Source organism: Sceloporus undulatus, chromosome 4 (assembly GCF_019175285.1).
Source record: "Sceloporus undulatus isolate JIND9_A2432 ecotype Alabama chromosome 4, SceUnd_v1.1, whole genome shotgun sequence".
Classification (NCBI taxonomy): domain Eukaryota; kingdom Metazoa; phylum Chordata; class Lepidosauria; order Squamata; family Phrynosomatidae; genus Sceloporus; species Sceloporus undulatus.
The window spans coordinates 201,039,072-201,051,331 of NC_056525.1; the positions used below are offsets into that span (position 1 = coordinate 201,039,072).

General features: G+C 43.9%; 1 protein-coding gene and 1 pseudogene across 2 annotated transcripts in view; both read right to left on the reverse strand.

Annotated features, from left to right (window-relative positions):
• The window catches only part of NSMAF (neutral sphingomyelinase activation associated factor), a 50,531-nt gene extending 50,032 nt beyond the window's left edge, over positions 1–499 (reverse strand). The window contains exon 1 of one of the 2 annotated variants that reach the window (XM_042463002.1): positions 17–499. In XM_042463002.1, the coding sequence (XP_042318936.1) occupies positions 17–69 (53 nt within the window). In that variant the 5' untranslated portion in view covers positions 70–499. The remainder of the gene's footprint in view (positions 1–16) is intronic. The other variant, XM_042463003.1, reaches the window with a different exon arrangement.
• A 6,626-nt stretch (positions 500–7,125) lies between these two features.
• LOC121929129 lies at positions 7,126–12,047 on the reverse strand (annotated as a pseudogene).
• Between the last annotated feature and the right edge of the window lie 213 nt (positions 12,048–12,260).

Below are 12,260 nucleotides of genomic sequence, written 5' to 3' on the forward strand. Positions count from 1 at the left end.
AGCCCCCGAGGCCCACCTTTCCTTGGAATACAGCTGCCCTTCCTGGCGCCGCTTCCGAATGAAGGCCATGGAGCCCGAGCAGCAGCAGCAGCCTCTCCTCCTCCTCCTCCTCCGCAGCAGCAGAGACGACTGTCCCGCCGCAGAGCCCTCTCCCGCCACCAGGGGCTCCAGCCCCGGCCCTTTATACAGTACCTCCGCAGCGCCGCCGGGCCTAGTCGGGCTAGGCCGCCTGAGAGGGCCCCACAGGCGCCCCCCATCGCCCGCCTGCAGTGGCACCCCAGGCCCCGGCTCCAGGCCTAGGGAGGGTGGGACTCCCGGGCGCCTCTTTCCAAGTGTCCACGGCCGACATTTCCACCTCCTTCTGTCCAGGAGGCGTTCTCAAACGCCCTCTGTTTAGGGCTGCATCCGCGCTGGAGAAATAATCCGGTTTGGCGTCGCTTTAACTGCCACATATAACTCAGTACTATCGAATTCATAGAATCATTTCTGGGAACTGTAGTTTGTTTTGACCACTAGAGCACTGCAGAAATAATCCGAGTTGACGCCACTTTAACTGCCACGGCTCAGTGCTGTGCCATTCTGGGAACTGCGTAGACCACAACACAGTCAACCCGGACTGTTTCTGCGATGCTCTCTGGTGGTCACAACAAGCTACAGTTCCCAGAATTCCATAGCATTGAGACATGGCAGTTCAAATGGTGTCAACCCAGATTATTTCTGCAGTGCTCTGGTATTTCTCTTCCGGCAGGCCTTTCCAGATTAACCATCCCGGCCCAGGTTCCTGATTCCCTCATTCCTCCCGTGGCCCCATCTTAGTGATGGTCGAGGATCAACAGAGGGATATCAGGGTTTTTAGTTTTTAATTGTTGTTTTTATGCATTGACATTGTGTTTTTAATATGTTATACTGTTTAATATTGTCTTAAGGGGGGGAGGGATAGTGTTTTTAATTGTCATATTTTATATTTTACTGTTGTTAACCGCCCGGATTGGTTTGCCAGAGAGTGGTATACAAATAAATATTATTATTATTATTATTATTATTTGCAACAAACTACAGTTCCTATAATTGGTTCTATATGAATTCCATAGCATTGAGCTGTGGCAGTTTAAAGTGATGTCAAACTGGATTATTTCTGCAGTGCAGATGCAGCCTAAGAAGCCCATTAAGGAACACCACCTTTGCCTCAAAGGCATATAGCCCTGTTAGTTTGGGAAACTGCAAACGGACCTTGTATCACCTTTGGGACTAACTGAAAGAAAGAGGTTGGTAGCATGAGCTTTCGTAACTCTTAAAGTGCTACTATTCCACTTTGACTCCTCTAGCTGCCTCCTGTTGCATTCTGGGATTTGCAGTTTTAAGGAGGAGTATTTAGAATTCTGAGAATTCTAAATACCCCTCCTTAAAACTGCCAATCCCAGAATGCAACAGGAGGCAGCTAGAGGAGTCAAAGTGGAATAGTAGCACTTTAAGAGTATAGTGTGATAAACATCGTAGTCTTGATCCTCTTACCTCAGATGCGTAATGTTGTGGAGTGGAAAATCCAGAGACAGACCTATATGTAAGACAGTTGTGTGTGATACAATGTCAGTTCACATTCAAAGCTTTGTGGGTATGGTTTTGCTGTTCCCCTTGGAGTAGTTGATCTGTTTTGCAGCCTGTCCTTACTGCAAACAGAAGGACAGGATGGATCCTTCTAGAGTTCTTTTTTTCTTGAAGCAGCAGCAAAGACTTGCACCCAGAGCTCAAGGTGCCTTTGTTTCTCTGGAAGAAAAAGGACAGCAAACGCATTAGGCAATGGGCCGGTTGATGATGCAATGCAACTGTTGAAAGGTTAGTTCCTTTAATTTCAGCACAATGGACAAATGAAAGGAATTACTTACATGTAGATTCAGTCACAGGTTTGTTGGTAGAAAAGTAGAATTTTCAGCATTTAACTGGCTCAGAGATCTAGAAATATATTGCAAGCCAGCAAGGCATTTCAACGAAGATAAGTTCATTAGGAAAATACAGTTGAGTACATAATAAAGTACTGTATATGTGCAACAGTTGGACACGACAACCTTCTCAAAGAGAAAAACTTTAACTTTGCCTTCATATGGAATAGAGCTGTAAATATGAAAGGAATTTAATATATATTTATATTAGTGTTTCTAGCTTTTATTTGGTAATGTCCTGTATTTTTCTTGAATGTCCTACATTTTGAGTCTCCTTGTCCTCCTTTGCTGTTATGATATTTGGTCACCATGCTCTTTCCGGAACTGCACCTGCAGTGCCATCCATGCCTTGCTGTTGCCCCATCTGAGCCACTCAGGAGGGAGAGCCCTTGGGGATAATGTCCCACTTTCATGGGAGTCCTATGCCCCTAACCCCAGCAAATGTGGAGGGCCAACTGCAGTTGTGACCTAAACAACTAGCAAAATTAAAATGATAGTTAAATTACAGTATCGTGCAGACAGCATAAATGTATTAAACGTACACAGTTTCATGTGGTTACAGTTAAAATTGAGTAAAATGTAATTTTTAAAAAAGAAAATATTAAAGGAATATAATTTTTAATTTTTTAAAAAATTGACTTAAGAAAGAAACCCCGAGGCCTCTCCTTTCCCCTCTCACTGAGCCTCAGCCCACTCACACAATCACCAGTGTTTTAAAGGGATGCAGGTGAATGCCACAATCTGTTTCTATCAAAAGGCAGATGCTTGAGGAGCAATGGTGTCAGCTCCACTTAGGGTGTCACCTGGTGCACACACACACCCCAACTGATGCTCCTGGGCCCTCCAAATGTTGCTCAGCTGCAGCTCCCAGCATTCCCCAGTGCTCTCTGATGTGATTAGGATTGTGTGTGTGTGTGCCTTCAAGATGCCTGTTGACTTATGGCAATCCCATAAATTTCATATGGTTTTCTTAGGCAAGGAATACTTGCCAAAGTGGAGGCTGGAGAGGGCTTCTGTCCCTTTAATGATTGTGTACAAGAGAGACTTTCTGCAGGGTGGCTTGTCTCCCAACCATGTAAGAAACAGCACCTGCTGAAGTTCTCTCTCCTATACAACCATGAAAGATACAGGAGCCCTTGCCAGTTTTCACACTAGCAACCCTAGTTGTGGGAGGCTAGTGTGCCAGGGACAGATACCCTATTTGTTCCATTTGGCTACAATTCTTTCTTTCTTTCTTTGAAGCTTTCCAGGGACTGGCATTGATCCACAGACCACCACATTTGGTAGCTGTGCCATAGAGGAAGTAAATCAGAGGGAAGGGGTAAGTGGGATTGGCCAGAGGGATTGACCTCTTGCAGGAAAAGGTCTCTCTGGCTTTCTCTTGCTCAATTGGACTTTTCTCCTGGGTGGTATAGCAGATGTGAGACTGGATATAGCTGTGCTGATTTCTATGCACCATGATGCTGACCAAGAGGATACCTTGCCTCAAACTGACTCCTTGTCATTTGATTGCTCACACCATTTCACTAGGTGTTATGGCCAGCCAAGAGCAGGTCTTGGAGGAGGAGGAGGAGGAGGAGGAGGATGGGGCTCCTCCAGAGCAAGAGGTAATTGAAGCTACACCAGGTGCTAATCCTGCTCCAGAACAAGAGGTAATTGAGGCTACACCAGGTGCTAATCCTGCTCTGCCAGAATCCAGCCCTGATCTCCTAGCCCAGAGGAGGGGGCTCAGCCAAGTCCCAGTACTGATGGGATTCCTCTGGTGGTACAGCAGCCTAGTGGTGACTCTGGGGAGGAACCAGGCTTGAAGATTCCCTCCTATAGACAACACAGGACTGAAAGTGCTGGCAGGCGTAGATGGAACTCCCAGAATTCCATAGCCTCGAGTCAAGGACCCCACAACAAACTTCAACTCCCATAATAGAAATACTTTATTTTTAAAATAATAATAATAATTTATTATTTTAAACTAATATTAATAATAATTTAGGTTATTAGTTTGCTGAAGCACCAGAGCTCTCTGGCAGAGAAGGCTCAATGTCTCTGGTCACTACAGTTCCCAGAATTCCATAGCACTGAGACAGGACAGTTAAACTGGATTATCTCCCCAGTGTGGATGCAACCTAAGAGAAGGCAACTGAATGACAGGAGGATGGATGTAGATATATATAGATATAGCTCTTTAAGGGCTTTTGGACTTCAGCTCCCAGAAGCCTCAGCCATGTTGGCCAATAGCCTGGGATTCTGGGAGCTGAAGTCCAGGATCCTTTAAAGGGCACAGTTTGGGGACCACTGGGATAGATGTAGATGTGGATGAATTGGATCGGGGCTCTGACACGGAGGACCCTTTGAATTTGGCTGCCAGGGATGGGAAACTAGAAGGGAGGAAGAAAAAAGGGGGAGCTGTCATTCAGGTGAGGCTAGCATTCACGTGAAAGTGGAGTCAGGCTCCCTTCTTAGCCCCGGAAGTGCAAAGGTTCAGGATGCCTTTAGGGCCCCACTGGGCATGCACAAGGGTCCCAATTCGAATCGTTGAATCCCCCATGGTATGCACCGGTGTGGAAATACAGTTTGCACTCACTCCGCTTTGCCTGAATCTGCATCACGTGACTTCCTTCAATTTGATTCCCCCTCAGTTTGGAAGGGCAACAGAACAGCAACCAGGTATGAAAATACATTCTCGTTATCACGTGAATGCGAATCGCCTGATCCGCAGAAGCCCCAGATCTGAGCTGCAGAGACCCCGTCTGATAAACTCCAAAGTTTTCTTGGCGAGTTTCTCCAAAGGAAGTTTGCCAGTGTCTCCCTCTGAGGCTGAGAGAGTGTGATTTTAATTTGTTTTTTATTTATATACCGCTATTCCAAAGATCATAGCGGTGAACAGCAAGTAAGCTAATTAGCAAGTAAGCTAATTTTCCCAAGGTCTCCCAGTGGGTTTCATGGGGTTTCCTTGGAGAGAGTTATATATAAATAGATGTGTGGGTGTATAAATGTGTGTATGCATGCGTGGATGTGTATATGTGTGGATGGGTATAAATGTGTGTGTGTAAATAGTGGGTGGGTATATATATGTGTGTGTATGTGTGTATTTTTGTGTGGGTGTGTTTGTATATATATATATATATATATATATATATAGGGCAGACTCTGACCCACTACGTCCAAGGTGGAGCTGTTAAGGGTTGTTGTTGTTATGTAGTTGTGTGCCTTCAAGTCCTTTCTGACCTATGTGGCAACCCTATAGTGGGGTTTTCTTGGCCATTTTCTTTAGAAGAGGTTTGTCCTTGCCATCTCTTGTGGCTGAGAGAGTGTGAGCCAGTGGGTTTCCATGGCCAAACTGGGATGAGAACCCCGATCTACAAAGTTATCCAATGGTCAAACCACTACGCTGGTTCCTTTTTATCATCCCCTATTCTACATTGTAGAAATAATCCAGTGTGACACCAATTTTTAAGTGCTGTAGTTCCATTCTATGGAGTGCTGCGATTTGTAGTTTTACTTCGCCTTCTCTGCAAAAGAGTGCTGGTGCCTCATAGAACTACTAATCTCAGGATTCTGTAGGATACAGCCATGGCAGTTAAAGTGGTCTCAAACAACACTACAGTGGTACCCCGGGATACGAATTGATCGCGTTACGAAATTTCCGGGATACGAAAAAGTTAGATTGGAAAAAACTGTTCCGGGATACGATGTTTTTTTCGGGTTACGAAATTTATTTCGGCGCGAAATTCAAACGCAAAGCGCGGCTAGCGGCTTTCCAGCGCTAACGGAAAGCCTTTTCGGGTTGCGAAATTACTCGGGTTACGAACGGAGCGGCGGAACGAATTAATTTCGTAACCCGAAGTAGCACTGTACTTCTACAGTGTAGTTGCAGCCTAGATTAGAGCCACTGAATCGGTGGAATCCTACTTGTGGAATTCACTATTCATTCAGCAGTTGATTGAATGTTTTTTTTTCCTTAGTTGGGAATAACCAAGAAGAATTTATTTATTTGTATTTTATCTATTTTATTTCGTTTATATGTGGCTTTTCTGTCCAGGAGGCTGTCCAAAAGATGCCCGATTTTGAGAAGGATTGTGGTTGTTTCTGACTTACTGTGACCTAAGGGTTTCCTTGACAAGGTTTTATAAGTATTTTTTTTCCCTTTTTGCTATGGCATCCTCTGAGGCTGAGAGAGTGTGACTTGCCTCTATTTTTGTGTGCTTTCAAGTCTTTCCCAACTTAGGGCAACCCTGATTTTCTTCACATGAGGTTTGGGTTTGCTGAAGGCTGAGAGACTGTGAGTTGTGTGTGTGGTGCCTACAAGTTGCTTCCAACTTATGGCGACCCTAAGCAGAAAATATTATGGGATTTTCCTGGCAAATTTCATCAGGGGGATTTATTATTGCTAGTCTGAGGCTGAGAGAGTGTGCCTTGGGTTTTTACCTGGAAGTCCCACCCCCAGAAGGCAGAGGTCCTGGTCCTGCTCCCTAGAGGGCAGGTGCCCCTCCCCAGAAGCCTTGCCCCCAGAGGGAGGAAGTCCCGCCCCTGACACCCAGTGCCACCCAGTGAAGAGATAGATACCTTTGAGTTTGGGCACTCAGTTTCAAAAAGGTTCGCCATCACTGAATTAGATCAATCATTTCATGTAGTCGTAGTAGTAGTAAGATAGGATTGGTTGTTACTAACGGTGCCAAAGGAACAGTACAGAATAATGATAATTTTTTTTTATTATTATTATTTCAAATAAACAACAGGTGAAGTTGGATATAGAGGAAAGACTGAAAGAGACGGTATGTGCAATGTGGAATAGCAAGGATGTGGATGTAGGAATTTTTTGGATCAGTATATGTGTGGTTTTTTAAATCTGTTTTTATGTTTTATTATGCTTAATAAAAATTTATTTTTTAAAAAAGAAGATTCTTAAATAAAGTAATATTTTCTCTGACGTTCCCAAATTCTAATATGATGGCCTCTTTTAGATTATTAAATTGCCTACAAGGCATGATTTTTGGCATACCCTGTATAAAGTTGCCTGAACCACAGCTCTGCAATAACTAGTTGCAAATAAGTTACTCTTTGTTCAAAATGACCAATGTGCTATATGAGCATGTTTGCCTGCCAGAAAGAAAAGACCCCAGGGGGATCACATCTCCAAGCCTCTTCTTTGTAACTTTGTAACTTTGCAACTTAACACAAACAGTTCAATTTAGAATTTCACTTTTTCAAAGATGTCTTCAACAATGGTTTCATCTTCCACAGTTGTTAACTTTGACGTTCTTTCCAAGCAAATCAAAGATGCCTTCTGGTGATAACCTCTGGGTTCCCCTATCTTGGCTGTCAGCATGTTCAGAGTAAGCATTGTGCCTTCTGGGATCCAGATTTTAGCAATTATAGATTTTCCCAACTGGAGAAAGAGTAATGAAGAAGGTTAAGTTACAGTACAGGCTGGCTGTCCTGTACTAGAAAGGCCATAAATGGCTACTGGGGATTGAGACAGATGTGGTTAAGAACTGAAAATGTGACATTCTCACAAGGATATCCCAAAATCTATCTAGTCTGACATCCAGCTATTTTGAAAAGTCCACAAGTAGCACCTAAAAACAGCTGCCCTTTCCCAGCAACTGGTACTTAAAGGTACATTGCTTCCAAAAATAGCAAAGCACCCCTGAATAAATCCCTCTTTCTCAACTTCAATAGAATGCTTCATTTACAAGAGGAAAAGACTTCATTTTGGACCATATGGAGCAATGATTTCAGTGGTGTGCATGCATATGTTCAAGGCCTGCTAAGTCAATTGGGAAGGATATATTGCAAGCTATTAATGTGAAGTAGGCCCAACACTGCAACTACTGTATATTATTATAGAGCTGCTAAGATCTCTTACATCCCAATATTAGCAGCCACCTGTGAAGGAAGACGGTGGTGTGTGGACATCCCTTGTGATCATCTATTATGACATGTTCTCACAAGGTTAAACATATTACCATTCGAATTTGGGATCCCATCATACTACAATTTTTTCTCTCTCTCTCTTTCTGGGGCACTCAGAGTGCATAGATGTGAAAACCAAGCTTATGGTTCATCAGATTTTAAAGCACTTTTCCCACTAGCAATTCAGAAGACAGATCCTGCAGGTAGGTGCATTGTCAAAATCCTGAGCGCTCAGATGAGCAAAAACAAAACCTTGGCCATGGAGTTGTGGTGCCCAGATTTTCCTTATATTTTGAGTTTCTTGCCATGAATTCATGATGGCATAAAACACACACACAGGGTTCCCATGTGGCCTTCCACCCAGGCACTGACTACTCTCTAACATTTTAACTTTTAGCAAGGTGCTGAATCATTTATTTTCAAACAGTTCCCTGAAAACAGCTACCTAAAACATTGGATGAGTCACCAACTAAGGCTAGCAGCCCTACTACTGATAGGAATACTTAATGAGGAAGACACGGGCTAGAAGACAATCTTTCTTTTGCCTTATGACATATGCCTATGGATGCTAGCGAAATGGGGAGAGACAATTAAATTCACAATAAATGGTCCACAAGAGCACAGTTACCTTTTCATTGCAGGCAACTTCACAGGGCAAGAGCTGCTTGACTGGCGACTCCGTATCCTTTTCTACCATGCGGATGTTTCTCACCAATTCCACCAATTCATTGGGCTCCATGGTCACCTCATGATCACTTCCTTCCTTTCCAGGTCTTGTCCAGCATAATGTGGCGCTCTGGTACTTTAACTCCCATCACAACTGCTGCAACAGAAATGTCTATGCCTGTCTTGTGGCTGGAATAGGAATATCTATGAAGACTGACTGATATTCCTAGAAAGACATAAGAGTGGAAGGACATGATAAAGGATGGGCTCCTTAGAGGCACCTAGGATTTAGAGAACAGCTGTTACAATACAAGAAGAAATGGTTTTGTTGTGTTTGATATTCACATTAATCTGGCCACTGTCCTGACTGAGACTCTTGTAAACCCAATGGAGATGAAAGGGGAGAGGGGGAGAGCCACAGACTGGTCTGAAGACTTTGGCCTAAATATTTGCTCTAGAGTCAGGCAAAAGTGATGAACAAACCAGACCCTGCCAGGTATCTCCATGCAAGCCCTACTTTCTTAATGGCTACTGCATTTGTGGCCCTGTTTTTTCTGCTACCAGGATCTCAGCGTCTGTTTACAATTAGAGGGTGGCTAAGGGGTGGCCTGCAGGGGCCTTCAGCTGCACCAGATTGGGGCCAGGAGAACTGCACACAGCAGACCCAATCTGGCCTTTCCAGGGTGCAAAAAGGAGCCATAAAAAACAGCTCCTTTTTGCACCCTGGAAAGAGCACGATAGCCATGGTGCCACAGCTTTAAGGCACTCCTTTGGCGCTGCGTCATTTGGATGCAGTGCCAGAGGAGTGCTGTGATGTCATGCACCATGTGGAGCAGCATGCAGCATCATGGTGCCCTGGGGTGGAGTTGGGACGTGCATGATATGGGTGCCCCACCTGACTCCACTCCCAGGCCAGCCTTAATAAAAAATGGAACATCCAGTTCATGCAGAGATTCTCCAGTCATCTGTAAAAAGACGTTTTTTTTTTAAAAAAAAAAAAATTCCAATTTAACATTTCACTTACCAGTAAGCCCCCCTCCCCCAATGAATCAATGTACTCTTCACCCCCAAATTAGTTGAAAGATTAATGGAATATAACCCTATGTTGGCATCAAATGGAAGAAAGTGCACAGAAAACCCACAAGCATACAAAACGGAGGTACCCACAACAGCAAGAAAGATAACTCTGGATCTCATAGGATTGTTTATGAATAAAAGCCAGGGATTAATTAAAAACTGAAAAACCAATCTGTGTACTAAAATAGCATTCCAACCAGAGAAGCTGGACAGTATCCTTGGAGAAACAAAAGCCGCCATGTATGCTTTTTATGTTTAATGTTTTAACTTTATAATAATCTCTTTTAAAATAACTCCTATATTTATTAACAACATTTTATAGCTATATAGGTTATACAGTCTGTGTGTGGCATCTAAAGTGGAAGTCTCTTAAAAACCAAAAGCCTTGAGCCTCCATCTCCCTTACTTCATCCATGCCTGAGGCAGTAAAGAAACTGACAATCTCCTTTGTATAGTGCTGCAGCTCCTGATACTGGTCACGACTAAACTCCAAGAGGTGCTTGTGCTCTCCATAGGTTTTTCCCTAAGAGTGTTTGGATGTGTACAGCCTCTCCAATGCTCTCCTATTGAATTTGTGTTTCAGTTCAGTTCAGTTTTTGTTTTGTTTTTTTTGGAATGTGGGATAATGTGCTGCATATCCCTGTCAAGAGAAAAACATGGTAAGCATTTCACAAGGCTACTTCACATTGCAATAGCCAGCATGGCATAGTGGTTTGAGTGTTGGACTCTGACTCTGGAGATCACAGTTTGATTCCTTCCTTGGCCATGAAACCCTGGGTGTCCTTAGGAAAACCACACTCCCTCAGCCTTATGGAATGTAATGGTGCTGCATCTCCTCTGAACAAATCTTGCCAAGAAAACTGCATGATAGAATCAAGTTGGAAACGACTTGATGGCACACCACAACCAGCTTCACGTGGCCTCTTGGTCCCACCACCCTGAACCCATGTGAGTTTATCACACTAGAGGACCCATGTGAGTTTATCACACTAGAGGAAAACAACGGACAGACCTGTGGTACCTAAAAGACTAACACATTTCTTGTGGGACAAGCTCTGTAAAATTTAGCTCATATTGTCAGATCTGTAATCACAACTCCACAACCTAGTTGGAGAAATAAAGGATAGTTCAGCAGGAAGGAAGGACATCTCTCTGGGATCTCTTGCTGAATCCATTAAAACAAAGATGAGCTGCTTGGACCTCACTGGATGTGGCTGGACTGCCATTCCCATCAGCCTTAGCGAGTGTATCTCATGGCATAGAATGCTTGGTATTACAGTTCAGCCACTTCCTAATGTGTATAGGAAAGCAATCCATTCAATCAAATTTGTTATAGTCACAGATGAGTCATGGATGGACAAAAACAGAGCATAATGAACATCAAGACCAAAAAACAAAAGGAACAGTTACAAGAATTTCTGTGAGAGTGAGTGTGTGTGTGTGTGTGTGTGTGTATGTATGTGAGAGTCATGTGTAGTGGTTTCAGTGTTGGAATGCAACTCTGGGGATCAGGGTTCAGTTGTCCACTCAAGTATAAAAACCTAACTTGGGCAAATCACAATCTCTCAGCCTTAGAGGTTCACAATGGGAAACCCTCTCTGAAGAATCTTGCCACACACACACACACAATTGGCTCTTCTTACACACAGATTTTTTTATACACGGATTCAAGCATACACCATTTGAAAATGTTCAAAAAAAGTATAAATTTCAAACATCAAACCTTGATTTTCCATTTTTTATATGGGACACCATTATATTGAATGGGACTTGAGCATACACAGATGTTGTTATCCACAGGGATCTTGGAACCAAACCCCAGCGTATAACAAGGGTCCACTGTATATATATTGGGAAGTTTAACAGCCACCTTCTAACAGAATAGCAGGCAGCATGCGGTATGGTTAAGATGAGCCATGATGGGATTTGACCATCTTATGCCCAGTGGAACAAAACTTTGGAACCTTTGTCAAAGATTCTTTTGTCTGGTAACTTCTATCAAAAACATTACTAAGGATTCTGTATGGATGGGTATGGGATGAGGTCAGTGGGGTGGTGGAGGGTGACACCATGAGATACCACACAAGAGAAATCCATTCCTAGTGATGCCACTGGGTACCTGAGATGGTAGAGTGCCAGCATGCAGAAGGCACAGATGTCAATGGTAGGCTCTCCAGCACCACCTGGACGAAAGAGAAAGGTTAAAATCAAAGAGGAGAGGAAAGGCCCTGTTAGCTCTCACACTGTACCCCCCCCCCCAAATAAACACAATGGAAAAAGAGGTCTCTCCAAACATTCCTCCCAGGTTTTCCCACCCCAAATGGGAGATTTCTTCCTCCCCAGTGCCCAAATTCAGGGCTCCTCATCCACCCCCTTCAGGAATCAGTCACTCACCACAATGGCCTTGATCAATTCAATCTTTGGGGCTCGGCGACCCAGGTCTTTCTGCCCCATCTCTAAGGCATCTATGCAACTGGCAGAGAGAGCCCGGAGAAAGTCCAGCTTCTCTTGGTCAGAGCACACCAGGTCAGAACACAATGGAAGACAAGAGAGTCAGACTGTCAGTGAGGAGGATCCTTCTTCACCTCTGGTCATCCAAGTCCTCCTGCCCCAGATTGTGACTGGGAATAGGACCCATCCCAACCACAGAGTTTCAGGACTGCTAGG